This window comes from Protomyctophum parallelum (assembly GCF_964188405.1).
Source record: "Protomyctophum parallelum genome assembly, chromosome: 18".
Lineage (NCBI taxonomy): Eukaryota > Metazoa > Chordata > Actinopteri > Myctophiformes > Myctophidae > Protomyctophum > Protomyctophum parallelum.
The window spans coordinates 30,502,266-30,522,679 of NC_139716.1; the positions used below are offsets into that span (position 1 = coordinate 30,502,266).

General features: G+C 46.0%; 1 protein-coding gene across 1 annotated transcript in view; it reads left to right on the plus strand.

The window, feature by feature from the left end:
• tesk1b (testis associated actin remodelling kinase 1b) overlaps positions 1-20,414 on the plus strand; it is a 30,288-nt gene that overhangs the window by 262 nt on the left and 9,612 nt on the right. The window contains exons 2-6 of the mRNA XM_083788522.1: positions 602-1,336; positions 15,314-15,435; positions 15,600-15,648; positions 17,467-17,613; positions 18,748-18,830. Of these exons, the coding sequence (XP_083644648.1) occupies positions 1,154-1,336; positions 15,314-15,435; positions 15,600-15,648; positions 17,467-17,613; positions 18,748-18,830 (584 nt within the window). The 5' untranslated portion in view covers positions 602-1,153. The remainder of the gene's footprint in view (positions 1-601; positions 1,337-15,313; positions 15,436-15,599; positions 15,649-17,466; positions 17,614-18,747; positions 18,831-20,414) is intronic.

The following is a 20,414-nucleotide window of genomic DNA, read 5'->3' on the forward strand; positions in this document are numbered from 1 at the left end:
AAATGCATAGGCTATAATATACGCAATGCATGTGCTGCTTCGCACTGGTTTATGATGCGCTCCTGTTGTTGACTCATAAAGCCCTCGGTCTAATGATGACATGTGTTGTTGTAGGCTGTGTGTGTGTCTGTGTGTGTGTGTGTGTCTGTGTGTGTGTCTGTGTGTCTGTGTATCCGGTGGGACTTCGGTGACAGATGAACCCTCAAACTCAGATCAGTTTATCATGCATTATTTACGAGCCGGAGCCGCAGTCGAGCGAGAATGTGTCACGATACACTGACTAGAAGGCATGATCCAACACACGCAACATGCATTTGACCTATCTATCTTATACGTGCTGTTTCCAATTGATGGAGCGATCGGAAGATGAATGAATGAATAGGCAGGCTACTGGCAGCAGGTGATTATTGGATCAGCGCGTGTGAAGTGCAGGCAGAAAACGGGTCAGCTGCGGAACAGACGCTCTCAGCATTGCACAGCTAGATAACCGGAATAGTGCCGTGTTAAAGAAGTGCACCAGAATAAACGTCGCGATGCATTTAATTCTAACTACAGTGAGTCAGTGACATTCGTGTTTGTATTTTTTCTCGTGTGACCGCAGTGATCTGCAGCAGAGGAGAGAGAGACAGCGGACGGACCGACGGGGAAACGGTGGATTAAATTGGTGGAACGGAACGGGAGGGGAGCTCTACTCTTGCAGAGGGAAAGGAAACCCGGGGCGACCAGCTTGGCCAAGACGGCGGAACCCTGTGGTTCTACACGCTGGTGGTGGTGCCTAATATACTGCGCACTTCAGAACCACCACACCGAGCCTTCCACTGCTCCAAGGCATGACGGAATTAAACCCAGTGCACCACCGCTCACCCACCGCCACGCTGCGGTCGCCTAGTCTGACGAAATAAACCAGAGAGCGGGCAGGGACTTTTTTTTTGACAGCTGGGGGAATTTAACGGCCTATAATTATAAACCGGACTTCCCACAGTAGTAGTGATATTTGGAATAAACAACTGACTTTGGCCATCGGAACCCCTGCGCACACCGCCGCGGCCGGCCGGCGGACATGATGGGAAATGTAAATAGACGTAGGGCTGGATTTTAAAGTGCGCACACTTGACTTCCCCCTCCTCGTCCTCCCTCCCGAGCAGTCCGCGCGATGGAGAAGGTCGACGCGGAGCAGGAGGGATCAGGAGAGCCGCTCATCCACAGCGTCCATGGACCCAACCGGATCAGGCCTTCGTCGTACCGGGCCCTGCGCAGCGCCGTGTCCAGCCTGGCCCGCATAGACGACTTCATCTGCGAGAAGATCGGTGCCGGGTTCTTCTCGGAGGTGTTCAAGGTGAGGGGTGTGTGTGTGTGTATTATGACAGCATGATAGTTATGAACTGAAGAATGACAATTTACTAGCAGTTTATGTTAGTTAAAGGTATATTCAGTGATTTCACTTAATTCAAATATCACTTATTTTTTTCTTTTGTTGTGATAATCATCTCTACTATAGAGTGTGCTGACCATATAAGGAGTTCCTCCCTGTCCCCAGTTAACCCCTGGGGGTCAAAAAACATTAGGTTTCGTTTTTGGCTCTCTATCCTGATTGGATGAAAGGCTTAGGTCCCAGCCAAAAACGAAACCTAAGGTTTTTTGAGTGAAATCACTGAATATACCTTTAACCCCTGGCCTGCAAAACTAAACGTGAGTGAGGTCCTGTGTTAGGAGCATGCACATGGTGGGTACTGTAGTGTAGATCCTACATTACAGTAGTAGCAGTAGGGTTGAATACAAGAACACTCGCTCCAAAACATGCTCGCCCCAGTTCTAATTCAGTCAGTGGTCCGCAAGAAAAATGTGGCAGTGTGTTTTGGGGCAAGCATTCGATTACCGTAGGTGTAGGCCGGGTTAGGGTCTGTGTTAGAAGCACCATTAAGTGGATATACTACAGTCCACAATTTAGATTGGAGCTCAGGTTGCTAGAATCTAGATATTTATTGGAGCTAGCTGAATTGTGTTTTTACTCAAATACTAAAGGTTCTTTGGGCCCACCCACTAAGTTACTTCCTTGAAGCTTTTTTGGCTAAGTATCCAGTTATAGTGACTTGATTAAGAACACAATTTGGTAGCTATGGTCAGAGTGTCGGAGACCGCATGACGACCAGAAATCATGCCAGTCAGTCAGCTGAACAAATTCCCCCCAAAACATGACTGTCTGCTAGTTCCCCATCAAGAAAACAAGTGGTTTCTCTGGTAACAAACATCCCAAATTAGACGAGCAGAGAACAGTCATGTTGCTGTGGGATTAGTGAGGATTTAACCGATGGCGTCATGTTGGAAACCTACACTTCATTGACCCTGCTAATGATGACCCGCCATACGCCACTGACCCACATGTCATGGATGGGGAACACAGTGTTTTGGTGTAAGTGATCCAGTCAGGACAGCTAGATCCGGGCACAGTGTACTGGTAACCCTACTCTGTTCTGTTGGGACCAGCATCTCTCGGCTCTTTGAACTGCCTCATAAAGTGCTTGTGAGAGATAAAAGAAATGGGAGATAAAATATAATGAGCCTAAGGAACAAATTGCATCATTAAAGGCCGGATCTGTGAGACAAAAATAATCCATCTACAAAAGAAAACCTTTTAATGTGCATATAACCCTAATGTATAACTTTAAAACAATATGGGCCTTCTGAAGAGGGAACGTGTACAATCATTGCTTGGTTGCATAATGTTTTACGAAAAACATCGGTAATCCACCGACCTTTTGAGAATCCAGAAAAATCTGTCGTCAGTCGGGGCTCTATAGAAGGAATTGGTTGTTATTCTCGTTAAGCTGTCCTCCTATGGTGTGCCGCGCTAGTATTTCTATGTGTTGAAATGTATAGGAATAATGCCCAAGTCCTGACAAGAAAAACATACCTGAGCCATCTTGCGGTTATATACAGGCCCAAGCATCAAAACCTTAACTAACCCCCTCTGCTGCTCCCTCCTGCTCCGCGTCGACCTTTCTCCATCGCGGACTGCTCGGGAGGAGGAGGACGAGGAGGGGCGAAGTCAAGTGTGCGCACTTTAAAGCCCTACGGCGTCTATTTACATTCCCCATCAAGTCTGCCGTAAAAGTATTTCCTAGCTTGGGAACTCATTGTGACCAGTAGAACACATCTCACCTTCCTACACTGTCTGTCTGCTCTTTGTTTATAAAGGCAGAACTTTCTTAAGTACTTATTTACTGTAGGCCTACAGTATGCTGTTAACAGATACTGAACACCTTGGTGGTTGAACTTAACTCTACACACACACACACACACACACACACACACACACACACACACACACACACACGCACGCAATATATACTGTTGAAACCTGTTGAACCAAATCACGTAACACGTTTCATAAATAAGTGTATGCTAATGCTGGTAATCTGGAACTATAGCCTATTATTTATCCACATCATCCCCATTGGGAGACTTGGGAAAAGTTTTTCCTTTTTTCCCCTGGTATATCATAAAATGTACCTGGCATGGACTCACTGGAGTTCAGTTTGTTGAACAATTCTTCTAATGTGACCATACTATACTCTTGAGGAAAACGGCTGGACAACCAGAGAATGGCACAAGGGGCCACTGGGCCCTCATAAGCCACTCCCTCCCCTCCGCTTTGCCCTTTTGAATGGCCAATGAGGATGCAAATGTCACTGTGTTTACTGCTGACCTGTTGAGATGCCACTTGGGTTTTGATCGGCTCGCCCTTTGATGGCGTGCCATATATATGCAAATGAATTACCACAGCTATCGGCTCAGGAGAACTGCCATAAAGTTAGCTGGTGGCAATGTCGTGTTGTGTAATTGTCTCCTAATGGCATTATGCAGACTGTACTTATTGTGCACTGCCTTAGGGTATAGAAATGCGTCTGCTGAAGAAGTTTACCGATCGGCCCTCTCAGAGATACGATGGATTTCTGTCAGAACCTTTTGCTGCGAACTAAGGACACAAACTCAACTGAGCCAAGTTTTCACGCACACGCTGTAGTGCACGTAGACTTTGAAGTGTTAATCCTCGCTACTGCATCCTTCATTCTGCTGCACTCTACACTCTGGCGACCTGCCATTTCTGCCCCCGTCAATGTGAGATCAATGGAGCCTCACGGCAAGCAAGGCAACCATTCACCTCACCGGTGTGCCATTGTGTTACCCCCCCCTCTCCCCCCCCGCCAGCCCCCCCAAAAGGCAGAGGGGGGTGGGGGAGCTGGTTGGGAGAAAGGAAGGGTGCATGCATGTCAAGACAAATCCTTCAGGTGCTGTTTTTCATCTTTCTTTAATATTCTTCAAAGAGAGAGTCCTGCTGGTCCGCGTGTTTGTGCACGGCAAAATCCTGAGTGTTGTTCATTTAACTCTGAACGGACCCATACAGGTCCATTTAGAGTTAAATTAACACTCAGGTTTTGACTTTGTGTGTGTGTGTGTGTGAGACCCTGCTTTGGTCTGCATGTGCAGGATTCCTGCTGGTTTCCCAGTTTTGTTTCCATCAGGCTCAAACCAGACCTAGATCCACTGTTGGTCAGAACACAATGGAAATAACACAAATAAATCACACCGTACCATTGTTCCAATGTTCCTTTTAAACTTTGGATTTACATTCTCGACATAACTTCTGTTCACTTTGGTTATTTATTAGGGATGGGAATTATCGATCAATTCATTAATTGATAACTATATCCAGCCTTATCTCTCTCTGATAACCTTATCGATCGATTAAAAGGTTAGTTGATAAGCAGAGTTTGTTTTTATTTAATCTTTTTTTTTTTTAAAGATTTTTTTGCGGCTTACGCCTTTTATTGATTTTTTAAGGGACAGATAGTAGGCTGACAGGAAACGGGAGAGAGATGGGGGGATGACATGCGGTAAAGGCCGTGTCGGGTTCGGGAGTTGAACCCGCGGCACACCGCGACTGGATCACCAGTCCGGTGCCCAGACCGTTACGCTACGGCCTGGGCCTTTTTATTTAATCTTAATTTCCTCAATGTCTAACATAAAAATCTACATTTTGCTGATATAGCAAGAATACAAAAGGCATATTATATTCCTTAATCAAATATTGATTTGACCATTTCAGATACAGGGCCAGGCAATGACATATTTTATAAGGAATAAAATAAAGTCACAAAATAATGTCACATCACATGTAAAAGCAGAGACGTTTCTGTGGCTACCAAGGTAGGGTGGACCTTTTAAAACCGGCCCACATGTGTGTTCCTCGGCCGCAGACACTATTACATTCACATAAAACCGCCCAATGATGGAACTGCAGAAATTTCAATTCATTGTTAACGGTTAAGTTTAATTGAAGAATTTCACAAAAATGTGATACTCTACTTGGGAGTCCTTAATCGCTCATTTAAATCTGGTGTGCCAACCCTACGGAACAGGGTGAAGTGTGTTGTGATGGCTTTTCCCTGGTAATTCAAAATAACTTGCAATGCTATTATTGGTTTGGGCACGGCAGGTAATTTCAGGGTTTGCTTCAATGGTTTGCCGCGATTGGCTCATTGCAGTTGTTGTGGAAAACGGACATAAAGTCTGTGAATCACCTACTAGTGAGATGCTTCGCCGTAGTAAACATTGAATCATCACAATAATTATCCTATAAAGCTATGATTAGTTAAATTACTGTACAGCCTGTATTGGTGAGGTGTGTGTGTGGGCATTTTCTGTAATGGATTCACACATGGGAGGGGTTTTAGTCTGCTGAAGGGACATTGCAAACCACAAAGATATAAATAAATGTCAATGGTTGCGTAGGTAATGACAGACACCAGTACCTGTGTACGGGGTTGATACAATGATTGGCAAAGTAGAACGTCCCCTTTTACATGTGTGTTCATGTGTCTGCTTCATTTGATCGCTACCTTTTGCTCGTGTGTGTGTGTGAGAGAGTGTGTGTGTGTGTGTCCTCTGAAAGAGCAGGGGGGTATGTCGTCTGGATATGGGATCCGTCTTACTCAAGACAAGTAGGGACTAGCTCTGGAAAACATCTAGCTCTGGCAGCACTATACAGTATACAATCCAGGGGAAGAGTGCCACTCTGGATCTTGCTTGTGAGGATAAAATGTCAGGAGAGAAGCAGTATTATTAAGACACACATAAAACCTTATCCATCTTCCATATGCTTGTGATTAAAAGAAAGACACACACACACACACACACACACACACACACACACACACAGTGTCTGACTCTGTTGCCATTGGATCGCGGTGTTGGATGGAGTGCCAGTTTTGACTTGAACCTCCAGGGCTTAGCAAAACACTTTTCCCCTTTATTATTCCTCTCCTCCCTCGTTCCAGTCAGGACCTGCTCTGCTGACACTTCAGAGCAGAGGTGTGTGTGTGTGTGTGTTTGTGTGTGTGTGTGTGTGTTTTGTGTGTGCACGCGCGCCTGTCTTTGTGAATTTCCCTGTTGTTGGTGATCTGCAGTGTGTCATGCAAGTGGAGTTGTTCGGCGCTAGGCAAAATGTCTTAACCATACACTATAATTATACTTAGTTGACCGGGGTCCCGAGGGCTGTAATCCAGGTCTGCTGCTTTTTTCACGCTAAACCAAATCTCTTCACCCAAAATAGCAAATGTAGCCTGAATTTTCATTTAGTTTCCCTTCATTATTAAACTCAATTCGCGCCAGCATTAATGAATCCCTCGGTAGCGTATTGCCACGGTTTTATCGCACGTAACACTTACTTTGAAGAGCCAAATATCCGTAACCGAATGTTACAATGACAAACTGATGTGTGTGTGTGTGTGTGTGTGTGTGTGTGTGTGTGTGTGTGGTGTCATGCCTGGATGATGTTGTTCGGTCGGTGTTGGAAAAACCCGACCGCGAGTGTCAGCCCGCCTGCTACAGCCCGTTGAAAACCCTTGTATTCACCAGAAACGTCCCCCTCAATGTCCTTTCTGAGATACAGAGCTGTGAATGGTGGGCTTAGACTGTTAGTGGATGCGCATGTTCGAAATGGCCGCGGCCAGTGTCCCACTCTGTGTTGATGCGGTTAGCAACATCAGCGGATAAAAAAATGGGGGCTAGGGTACTAATTTAAACCTTTGTGTTCCTCGTTTCTGGTGGACTCCCGTGTTAAGACTGAAAGCCCTCCCCACGGCAGCAGTTTCTGGGATGGGCGTTGTCAAAGCGGCAGTCTTCGGTGATTGGTTCATAGTTCATACCAACCAATCAGAATAGTAGGAAAGCAGATGACGTTGTCAATCATGTGGCTATGGCTAACCCGGTTGTTATTGCTAACCAAACAAACACAGCCAAAGAGCGCTACTAGCATGTAAACAATAGTGGTAAAATATATCGGATGATGATGTTTATATAACCTGTCGTTTCCGCAAAGAAACTATTTATCATAGGTTGATTTAATAGCCAGATTGATACGAGTCACCGCAGTGGTCTTGTGGTTAGAGTGTCCGCCCTGAGACTGGGAGGTTGGGGATCAATCCCCGGCCGGGTCATACCAAAGACTCTAAAATGGGACCCAGTGCCTCCCTGCTTGACACATAAGGTTTGAATTGGGGGTAAGTCCCTGCGACATACTAGCATCATGTCCAGGGGGTGTACTTGTACATCAAGCTGCCTCACGCTACAGAAACAGGAGATAGGCTCCTGTCCCTATGGGCCCCATGGCTCGGCAAGGCTACTTACTTCACCGCAGTGGGGGCAGCCATGTTTGACGCTGTCGAGTGACGGGGCTGATGGCCAATCAATCGGCTGCTGCGATCAGATTTTCGACTGACGCCGCCGTAGGCAGAATCGCCAGGACATATATTTTTAATGGTATAGCGATTCAGGGCTGGAGCCAGGCTATAGCAAATGTGCTTCAAACTCAGAATCGGAACACATTGTGAGGTTGTAGATTAGATTAGATTAGAACATGGGCTAATTTCACCCCCAGAATAGGGGTTCATCATGAGCATTATGCTTGTTTTTCCCCGTGGGAGGGGTGTGTGTGTGTGTGTGTAACTGTGCATGCGTGCGTGCGTGTGTGACTGTGGACTGTGGTGTGGAGTACAGGTAATCCAATCTCTCAGCTGAGCCTTAAGGGAAGCCCCTCCCATTAAAGGTAAACAAACAACTCAGGTGTGTGAAGTGTTCTCCGTGGAAGTTGCTCAAGACTTGGAGGGTTGGGGAATGTTTTAGAATGCTTTTTTTCCCTTTTTCTTTGAATGTCCTATTTGCCGTTGAATGCCTTTACTTGTCACAGCAAGACCCAGGCCACGCTAACCCACCATCAGCTAGCTTGCACACTCGCTTTCACTCACTCTTTCCAACAGAACGTCTATTTCACAAGCAATAAGCCATGTTTTTGAAGACGTAATGTGTGCATGTGCGCACGAGCATGAACATATATTTTCCTGGAGGCAGCATGTGAACTGGAGTGACCTCGTGTTTAGGCACGCGAATGTGTGTGTGTGTGTGTGTGTGTGTGGAACTGTGGATGGGGGGGGTTCTGTGAGAGGCAGGGGGTATGTTGGCTTTCTGCAACAGGCTAAAGGGTTGTGTGTCGGTCACTACCTGCCCGGTCTAGACAGAACTGAGATCAGGTTCTGTAGGAGCCCAGCTAGCGGAGAGACCTCCCTGCTCGCTCACTGACGGACTGTACTTGGCCACTCGCCTCCTTTCAAACACACCCATGCACTCGCATGCGCTTATACACACACTTATGTAAACGCACACTTCGACTCTTGTTGTCATCTTTCCTGGGAGGGGCGGTTCTAGGAAGAGCACAGATGTAGGCAGAGGTTGAGTGCTTCAATAGAAGACGAGAAGCTGTTTTTCAGCTGCAAGGCCTCATTTTGGTAGCCCCCCCCCCCTCCCCATTTCTAGCTCACATCAAGTGTCATTGATTATAGAGGCAATTCGTCTTTGCACAGCGGTGGTGTAGATGCCAAAGAAAAGCATAATATTTAGCTAGGACTGAAACGATTCCAGTGAAGCTCCTCAAGTGCTCTCAGATATTCCCAAATTTCCCAATGAGACGAACTGTGCCCCAAATGATGTTTCTCACGTTTGTCATTTGTTTGGAAACCTCCAGTGGGGGTTTATTTTAAGTTTATTTTTGATGTACTGGGTTTATATTAAGCCAGGGTTAAATGTCACCAGCTGACTGCTGCTAGCGATTTCAATCCTAGCCACCAAAACCACAAAACCACAAGACGGTGTGAGTGCCAAAATCCACTGGCAATGTCCCGCTGTTGTGTGTGTGTGTGTGTGTGTATGCATGCCGTGTATGTGCGATTGTGTGTGTAGTCATGCATTCCCTCTCTTTCGTGCTCCACACACACTCTTGACCTTAGCAGCAGAGCGCAATGTGCAGCGATGTGCTCCGCAAACCCAGTTTTCTATTCTCTCTCCTATATGTCTTGTCTCTCCTCTGCTCTCTATTTCTACTCTTCTCCGCATCCACTCTCTCCATCTCTCTCCCCCCTTCGTCTCTCCTCTTGGAGAGAGCTGTCTCTGTACCGCTCGCGGTCTCAGACATGCATTAAATCTCCATGTCTCTCTTTCTTTATCCGTCAGTCTCATCGTTGCCGCTGGCTAATTACAGACACTACTGCATATGTTCACTGCAGGGAGAGGGAGAGACGGAGCGAAAGATGCCCGTGACCTTTTTCAGCTGACAACAGCACTTTACAAGACGGAGTATGTTTTAGGGAGGACTTGAGTGCATTGCATGTTCATGATTGAGAGGAGAGAGAGGTGTGCCCTTCACCACCGTCTCAGCTCCGATAGCTGGCAGTAGAGCGTGCACATGTGCGGTTTGATTGCACCATAAGGTGGAGTGCAGTGCAGTAACCATTGTGTATAGGGCTTATATGTATCTGTGTTCATGCAACAATTCCATGGAGACGCCTATTAAAGACATACACCTTCAGTTGGTTTTCAAACCTGTTGTACCCATGGCACACCAAAGGGAAAGTGAAAATCACACCCGTGTGAAGTGAGTGGTGCAACTCTGTGTGTCTGTGTGTGTGTGTGTGTGGGGGGGGAGTTCCAGACCCACAAGAACGCACCCAGGGTGCCGGCGCGATTCCGGCGAGCCGCCCCGCATCCGAAACGGTTGAGAAATGACAGAGTTACCGCGTGGGGGTCCCTCTACTGTACTGTCACTGTACTGGGTCACCCAAAATCATCATATATATATACAGTTAATATGTGCGTGTGTGTTTGTGTGTGTGTTAGGTTGCACACATGTGGTGAAAAACAACCATGCTGTTTTCGTGCTCAGACGCACCCAGCCAGCCACCCACCCACACACATGGCTCCGTAAGGGAGTGGTTGCACCACTCAATAAAAACCTCATGTCACATGTATGTATTGTATACAGTATTCATATCTTTTCAAGAAGATAACATTTGCCTGGTTGTCACCTTGCAAATGTTTATTTGTAGTTACTAAGCCAAATAAAATGAAAAAATCACACCCGTGTGAACTGAGTGGTGCAACTCCCCCCCCCCCCCCCCCCCCCCCCCTTCCCCTCTCTCTCTCTCTCATTAGCAGGCAACAGTGCAGCACTAATACTATCTCTCTCTGGCACAACAGCGCCCCTACTGGTACCCTATAGTCATATACTGGTGCTCATGGCCACATAGGCGCATAGGCGGACACAGACATTGCTGTTCCTTGGAGTGGTTGCACCACTCAAAAACATAATTTCATACTAATGAGCATTTGCGCCTGTCGTAGACATGCGCGGAGCAAGTTCAGTCAGGGAACCTCAGTCAGCGCGCCGGCTGTTAATTGGGCCACCGCAGCATCACGCTCTCATCCACATGATTCACTCAGCCAATCACACACTCACCCCATCTCATACCGGCTACTTGAACCAGAGGTTTGCATTCCTCTGCCTTCTTGCTTGCTTACACTGCTGCTGTATCAGCGTGCTGCTGTCATACAACCTGCGCTCAATTCTGCTGCTGCTATACTGTATACCCGTGCTGCTGTATACAAGTGCTCACCCACCTCCACCCCAGCTACCACCTGTCGTTTTGGATCTACTGTTTAGGTACGGGGGATTCAGAGTCCCTATGGTTGGGACTGATGCGCTTGACCTGAGTACCTAAAAAGCAGATCCAATACATCGCCAAACCATAATAAATATATTGCATTGATTATCTTATATTCAATAAATATATATATTACATCCTCCTTGAGTTGTCTGACTGAACTTTCTTTCCACAAGAATTTGCCTCTGTAAATACGTATGTAAATAAGTGTGCACACAGTAGGCTACTGTATATATATATTGTGGCACTCTGTTTGAGAACCACTCGACTACTCTTCCAACGGACAAGGACTCCCAGCAGGCACGCACGCACGCACGCTTGAGAAAACAAAGCAAGCACACCTCGCAGACGCACACCTGAAAGAGAGGGGGAGGGAGAGAGAGAGAGGGAGAAAGCCTGTGTCCGTGCCCTGGACTAATGGTGGGATACTTTGATGGAGAGAGCCACTATATTTCCACACTCACGCCAGAGGTCCACATTGCATATTTCTGTCATAAAAAGCAGATCACGTGTTTTGATATTTGAATTTAAATCCTGAAGAATTTTTAGACATTAACACGTTATGAACTAATTACAAATACATTGAACATAAAAAGGAAAAACATTTTAATACTAGTCATTAAGCTACATATATAAAGACTGAAGTTAAAGCGGGCCACGTTTTCATGTTGTATTGTAACTGAAATCAATAATATATCAGTATTCAATTTCTGATATTAACCTGCATTAAGTGAAGGTGGCCCCCGGCCTGCCCATGTATGCCCTGGACTGTATAATGGCGGTGATGGAGTGATACAGCCTGCAGGCTGTCTGCTCCTCCAGCAAGTATAGCAACACACTATACTGCTGGGACCTGCTGCATCAGCACTTGGCTCACATCTGCATTATAGGCTGGGTGTGAGAGATTTTGTGTGAAGCGTGTGTCAGAGAGAGAGTGAGCGAGGGGCACAGAGCTAACAGTTTTAGCATGCACATGAAAATCCACTCTCGGTCCACTTTCTTGAACCATAATTTATACTTTTGTCGAACGACTGTGTCGCTCGCGTGGGGGGAAAATAGTCGATCTACAAATCCCACGCGTTGTGATAGATAGATAGATAGATAGATTGATAGAGTTTTTATTAAAGTGTTCTACATCATAAGATGCCCAGCCCGCACGGGCTTACAAGACACTCACAAAGTTGTACATATATAATAATATAATTGTGAGTTCAGCTGTTGTTGCTATTTTTGGAAAGTGTTGTTTGATAGTTAAATCGGGCTGGGAAAAGTGTAAAATGTGCTTTGTCACGCTCCTTGCAATGAACCCTGTATGCTCTGCCCTGCTTTCTGAGTGAATCTGCGGTTGTACAGTGGAAGCAGAAAAGAGCAGCGATTTATCATACAGGCCGTTATGAAGCCTCTAATCCTCTGCACTGCGTTCTGGCAGCAGACTCTATACGGCTGATGGAGCACTGAAATACTGTACTACTACTACTACTACTACAGTAGGGTCTTTTCTCTGTGCATCTGTGCCTGTGCTAGAAACCTGTGTGTGAGAGAGAATGGAACCAGATCGGGGCCGGCCTGGGTAATTCACACAATCTATGCCAAATCTCAAGAATATGTATTAATTAACCCATTCTGACCTGAGATCAGATTCATACGAGGTTTCCGCCGGACACACACTGGTCTGATGAACCCATTCTGACCTGAGATCAGATTCTAAAAATGTCAGTCGCTCTTCGATTTTTCAAAAATAGCAGACCTACAAGCTCGTATCGCGCCACTCGGTGGCGCGATATGAGCTTGTAGATCTGCTATTTTTCAATAGCTAAAGCACGACATGATGCCGACACAAATGGGTGCCCGGTCAGAATGGGTTAAACCCCAAACACGAGAAATGTTAAGAATTATTGTTATTTCTTTTACCGTATTTTAACTTCCCATCGCTAGGCAATGCTTGCTTCCATGGTGTGACGTCATCAAAATCCAAAAACGTACCGGTAATCTTGCTAATATAGGTTAATGGAATAATTTGGAAGCAGTTCTTTTTGTTTTAAATCTTTTTGCAATAGTCATTCATTAATCATCAAATTCTGACATCATGATATTGATTTGAAGTGCTATCGCCCAGCCCCAGTTCATTCAAAGTCGAAGCAGGAGAGCGTGTCTGGTATTGCGGTGGGACGGGGACTTAATTCAGGGGATCTTGACTCTCACTGACTGGCGGTTTGAGGCAGAAAGCAGGTATCCCTGATCTCACTAGGTTAAACGCCCAGACGTGCGAGACAAGTATATTAATAGCATTACTCTCTGCACTCTAGCCGGGTCCCTAATAGGCTTTGTGGATTTCCCTTCTCCATCCTGATCCTGTGGCTTGGTTCAGAATCCAGGCCAGGCCAGCTCTCTATGCTTCCTATACTGAACCTCGTCAATGACTCCCTCGCCCGTCTGTGTCACTTTCAGGATCACATCTGCCTATTTTCAGTCTCTCCAGTGACTCCCACTCCTCTCCCACTCTGTCCTCTCATCCCTGTGCACCCCTCCCCCACATGAAGCGTATACACTCACTGTGTTAATGCACACCATTAATACGTGAGCAGCCGTAACCGATCGTTACATCCTGCGTGCACGTACACACGTAGATGCATGTTCCAAGCGCTTCGAATAACTTTCATGTTCGCTTTCCCCCCCGTTAATCCCATCTTCATGCTTACAGCACTATCGCGTGTAGTAGTGTGTAGTCTCATTCCCTCCGCTCGTCAGTGAACATGACATTAATGCACTGTTGTACCATCATGGCATGCACGTGTGCTCGCTCACACAGACATACACACCCCCACACGTAGGTCTTAGACATGCAGTCAGCACAGTCATTGTCGCAGTTTGTGCAGCGGTCTGCACAAATTCACAGGTCTAAATGTATTCGGGGTGGGGGGGTGGGGGGCTTCCCCCTTCCAGACAGAAGAGATTGTACGCAAAGGGGAGCATATCGTATCACCATGGTTACCATACCAGGCGTAGTATATCGCCATAGCAGCATATAGTAGGAACAAAGCTGCTGCGGAATGAATGAATGAGCTTAAATGACCTTCCTGCTGTCTGCACGGCATCAGCAGTACCAAGATAACTTTGTGCCAAATGTCATTGCCATAGTAATTTAGCATAAGGATGATCCTGTGTTGTGGCAAATGTAGCATGAAGTGTGCTGCTCGTGTAACTACAACATGTCACATTATGATTGTAAATGGTGTGGAGTGTATGGTAGTATATGCTAAAAATAAAATATGTATATATAAAACTGTATGCCTGTGTGGTGACCAGCTGACAGGCGGAGACACGTTTGAAGTGGAAAGTGTTATCTTTGCTGTCCTTAAACCACTCTCAATAAAATAAAAAAATCTATATTTAGTCTTGCTGCTGTAAGAGCTAAAAGGACTACTTTTGCACAGTTGCAAAAGACAAGGCTTTAGAAACGGGTGCATTGGAAATAAACCAGCAGAGCACGTACGATCCTGCTCTGTCTCAAACCTTTTTACGCGACACTTGATTGACTGAACACTTTAACAACTTGCAGAAGCACAGGAAAGTACAGTTCAATACAAGGTCCCCCCAAGGAAGCCTATGGCCCTGATGAAGACCGTATAGGTCGAAACATGTCTGTTCAATATAGTTTTCCTCCTTTTTAACATTGAGTGTGCCCGGATCTCCGCTTTGTTCTATATAGAAGCCTATGGCTTGTTTACATTGAGGTCCTTCAACACTTCCTCTAGTCATGTATCAGGGGTTGTATAAATGGTTATGCCCACTTCCCCAAGGTAAGTTTTAAATGGTAATGCCCACTTTGGCGAAGTGCCAACCCACTATATCTGGTTGGCACTTCGCAGTCCCCTCTGGTAGTTGCCCTTGTTGCTCTGTCACCACTGTCCCTTCGACCTATGAACTGTTTCAGTGGTGGAGGTGCAAGTCCATTTAAAATCTTAATTAAAAAAAAACATCTGACGGGCCCCGTGGTAAACGGTGCTTTACATTCCACAGACCAGAAGACGGCGCTCCGGCCACGTTCAGGTGTTTTAGACATAACATCTCGTGTTGTGTTTATGGACTGTTGCATCCCCTCTCAAATGAGCACTTGCCAGGTCGAGCAAACTCCATCTGCCAGAAAGTTTTATTTACCTGCCTGCAGGGGCAGGTGGGCAACCCTTAGTGTCAACGCCTGTTGTATTCATTTGATTTAATGAGTCTCTCTCCCTGTCCTATTTCTCTCTCTCTCTCTCCAGGTGCAGCACAGAGTGTCCGGTCAGGTGATGGCTCTGAAAATGAACACTATGGCGAGTAACAGAGCCAACATGCTCAGGGAGGTTCAACTCATGAACAGACTCTCACACCCCAACATACTCAGGTATTGTGTTTGTGTGTTTTGTATAACTTAACATTACAAGTGCTTTCTTGTGAGTTTTGTTCTTTTAGCACTTTGTTGTGGCGTCCCTTTTCCTATTTGCCTTTTTTGTTACATCTAGATGTTTGCTAATTGCAATTGTGTGTGTGTATGTGTGCTCCTCCCAGGTTTATAGGCGTGTGTGTCCATGAAGGACAGCTCCACGCTCTAACAGAGGTAAGACGGCCATCGTGAACTCTGAAAATCTTATAGTATAGAAGCATCCCAACCGTCCCTATTCAGGGGGCGAACATTCTGTGAAAATAGCCCAATCTACAAGCTTGTGACACGACACATTGTGACCTTGTAGATCGGCTATTTTTCGTGAAGACATTTGGTGTATAATAATGTGTTAATATGTTTCCGTCGGGCACAAATCCCAGTCACAGTGAAGGTTGAAGATGTTCAGAGGAGGTGAGACCTGAAGTCCTGTGGGACGATGTTTGTGTAGGAGACGTGGGGCTTTGAGGCTGCATGTTAACTGGGAGTCTCTTTTTGGAATACAATAATTTCTTGTTTTTCAGTCGGAATGGCTCACTATTCCACATTGACGCCCAAGTGCTTTGCATCATAGATTAGATTCATACTAAAACAGCAGAACTTAAGCCCTATCTCAAACATTTTGCATAATTATGACATGCCCAAAATAGGGACGCCAAGTAGAAAGTGGTTAAGATCAGAGAGTGCCAAACTGCAAAACACCTTTTCATGTGTTACTTGGCAACAGCTCGGGCAAATGACGAACATCTCCTACCCTCATTTGTTACAGCAAGGCCTAAAGCTAGACTATGTGAACACGGCAGCTATTCTCTCTTTGTTAGAACAGGGATTCTGAACCTTTTAGATTTCAAGAACCACCCCCACCCGGCCGGGTGATGTGCATTAGTCCACAGACCCCCATTTGATACGTTTTACCTTTTTGAGTGGTGCAACCACTCCAAGGAACAGCAATGTCCGTGTTCACCTATGTGACTATGTCCGTGTTCACCTATGAGCACCAGTATGACTGAGTACCAGTAGGGGCGCTGTTGTGCCATAAACAGAGGGAGAGAGAGATAGTGCTGCACTGTTGCCTGCTAATGAGAGAGAGAGAGAATGAGAGAGAGAGAGGGGGGAGTTGCAACCCTCAGTTCACACGGGTGTGATTTTTAGATATCAATCTGGGACTCAATCCAGTGTTAATTTAACTAAAAAGAACCACCAAATGGACCTCTAAGGGTATATTATTTGGTTCCTCTTGTACACTCAGAGTTGAAGTGGTTAGTGATGTCTAGCACACACTGAAGTCAGGCGGTTCATGCCACTTGGACCACTGACCTGATGGATCGACATGTTGACTTCAGTAGATCCATACTAGCTGACTGAAGGAAGTTCTGGGCTGGGGGGTTCTCGTGTCGGCTGTACTTGATTGACATGTCTTCACACTGGACCGATTTACTGGATCGACGTCGGGCTGGGGGATCACCAGGCAACCAAATGGAATGTAAAGAGTACACAAATGTACAATCTCTTGAGTGTAGATTGCGGCCTGACGCTTATTTAACTGGAGGTCCTTGACATGACAAAGGTTGAGAACCAGTGGATTAGACGGGGCGTCACTCGACTTCCAGGCCTCATGCTGGAAAAACCCCATGGCTGGAACACGTAAACCCAGTCCAGGCTGGCTTCTGTCGACGTGTCCCTTCGACTCGCAATGTAATGGACGTGAGAGATCAATGAAATGATGGTGCCAGCAGTATGTAGCAGAGAAACCCAATAACCTAATCTATCCCTTGACTTGGGGGTGGGGGGTTCGTTCCCCTTTTGGGTGAGTGAGCGAGAGGTCGATGTTTAGTTCCCCAAAGTGGGAGACCCGGGTTCGATTCCCATTCCACAGGCAAATACATATAATTCGGGGGGTCCTCCTCGACACGAAAAAGCTTGAGAACCGCTGTGTCTAGAAGGCATTCATAGAATGTTTAATGAATGGGTTTGTTTCTTCGTGGCTTCCTCCAGTACATCAACGGTGGCAACCTGGAGCAGCTGCTGGACAGCGACGTGTACCTGTCGTGGAGTGTGCGGCAGGACCTGGCCCTGGACATCGCCCGAGGTCTGCAGTACCTCCACAGCAAGGGCATCTTCCACAGGGACCTCACGTCCAAGGTGACGACCACGGACCCCAAATGACACATGCATACTTTACTTACTTTACTTTATTTGTTTATTTGGACAGGACATTGCATAATAATGGACGTCACATGGACGTAAATACACCGGATATAGCTCAGTTGCTCATTTTCGTCCGCAGTCCTCACAAAGAAACACAAAACGGAAAACAGACAGGCAAACAGAGGAATACATTTACATAACATTACATAGGGAACACAGCATAAAAGAATAATCGTAAATGGTTGCAGCTTTGGTTTTCAAGCAACCATTTTTTCAGATTGGATTTAAAGATGGAAATGTAGCACAATTCCTTATATGCAGAGGAAGGCCATTCCACGCTACACAACCCTGTACTTAGAGGACATTTTGCCCGAATGTTGTTTGCCGGTGCGGCACTTCGCAGTCTCCTCAAGTGGTTGCTCTGGTACTGATTCCCCTATCAGGGTTTCGTTTAATGCATGGTCACACGCTGACACACACACACACACACACACACACACACACACACACACACACACACACACACACACACACACACACACACACACACACCATGTTTGTATTAACTGTACATCAACACATTTTTGAGGGGCCCTAGCCACTCCAATGCATGGCTTTTGATAATTACGTCATATATAGCAGCCAAGTCTATGGGATTTTGAATGTTTGTTCAATTTAGAGCAATTATAGAATATATATTCTTTCAGAGCGAACGTTTTTAACTCAAATCTTTGCGTCTGGGGGGTCCCTGGAACAACATATTTTCGATTTTCCGATGGGGGCCAATTACATATAATTCTGGGGGTCCTTGACATGAAAATGTTTGAGAACGACATGAGGGTTTTTCAGAAAACTTGAAGGCATTTGTAGAATCGTCCTCAGGTCTAAATGGTTTAATACATGTTTGCAGGTACAGTACCTCCTCCGGAGGGACCATGCCTCCATGGTAGCAAGAAACATGTATTACACACGGATGAATGCACAATAGTCTACTCTACGCTCTCACACACACACACACACACACACACACACACACACTCTTCTAACAGTATATGCATCAGACACACAGTTATCAGAAGTCATAAAGTGATGTGTGTGTGTGTGTGTGACCTGTGTCCCTCGGTACAGAACTGCCTGGTGCGCTGGGAGAACGGCGTGTGTTCGGTCGTCGTGGGGGACTTTGGTCTGGCAGAGAAAATACCGGAGTACAGGTCAGTCTCAAATAACCGTCTAATCATCACATTTCTATCAGCACACGCTCGCACTGATTAGATAAGACACGCCCAATATACTGAGCACCCCCTCACCACCTTCCACTTCCTCTCTCTGTGTTGCTTTATTGCACTTTTTGCATGCCCTTTTATGCCATGCATGTGGCAATGCCTACTGTCTGGTCGCTTCCTCTGTATGAAAATAATTGAAGCCATTCTTGGGCTGACCTTTTGGGCGACGATAGCAGATCTATAAGCCGACGCTCACAATGTATCGCAAATCACAATTCAACTCCGTGTGGGGGTCCCCGGGGGGTCCCCCGGAAGTTCCAGACCCACAGCAATGCGCCCAGGGTGCTAGCCCGCTTCCGGCAAGCCGGTCCACATCCGAAACGGTCAATAAATGACAGAGTTACCGTGTGGGGGTCCCTGTACTGTACTGTCGCTGTACTGTCAGTCTGTCACACCCGAAATCATCATATATACAGTTAATGTGTGTGTGTGTGTTAGGCTGCACAACAGTGACACTTGGTCGTGAAAACCAACCAAACACTATTTTCGTGCTCGGACAGACAGACGGACACAGCCAGCCAGGAACCCAGGGACACACAAAGCTGTATATAGGAGTGGTTGCCCCATTAAAAAAGGTATTTCTGTCTGTCTGTCTCTGCCTCTGTCTTTGCGGAGAGACACCTGGACGAGACCTAACGACGCGCACAAAAAAAAGAACCATTACTCACACCAATGTGTAGTGTAATTTTCCAAAATATGCAAACTCGTGGGTTCTCATCCCGCCGTCTGTGGTGGAACTATTATTAACGATCCCCATTTCAAGGGGGGAAAAGAGCACAAGGTGGTTGGAACCGACAGGGTGGTTTGAGTCACTGAGACGTTGTCAATATTTAATCTGCCCTGTCATGACGTACCTGACACCCGCATAGAATGTTCCCACTCGCTCAGGGGCAGCTGCGCTTTTTATTATGCTGTGACATTTATGTGGCATTTTTTATTCATCGCCATCAATTCTCCTCCAGTCTGCTGCACTCTGCATTGACTATAAAGGCCAAGCTACGACCATACTGCTGGTCTGGCATGTTTAGCCAACTGAATGCGTCTCACCTCACGGTATACTTGACGACCATTTTCCAAAGCGTATTGTTGTAGTTTGGTAATTGGAAGAGCAATGTTACAGGAGCGCTAGGCCTACTGATATTACGGTATTCAAACCACCGGTGCTCATTGAAGTGATGAATAATATTCAGGGAAACGGGAAAGTTATGATGACCAAAAGCGCATAAAGAAATCCAGGTCCGGGCACTTAAGGTACAGAAGGTTTTGAAAAGTAAAAGACCTTTTAAAAAAAGGTCTCAGTGCTTTAAAATTCACTGAATACTGTAGTGAGTGAGTTAGATTTTTCCGGAAAGCCGGTGTTTCCATTAATTGTCAAATGGTGTTATTTTGTATGGGTTTTAAAGCACATTATTCATTTTAATCTAGCCACATAAAAATAGGCCCTGTTGAAAAGGTTGGTTGCTTTGATTGCTTTAAACGTATGTTTTCTCATGCCAATAAAGCCCTTTGAAT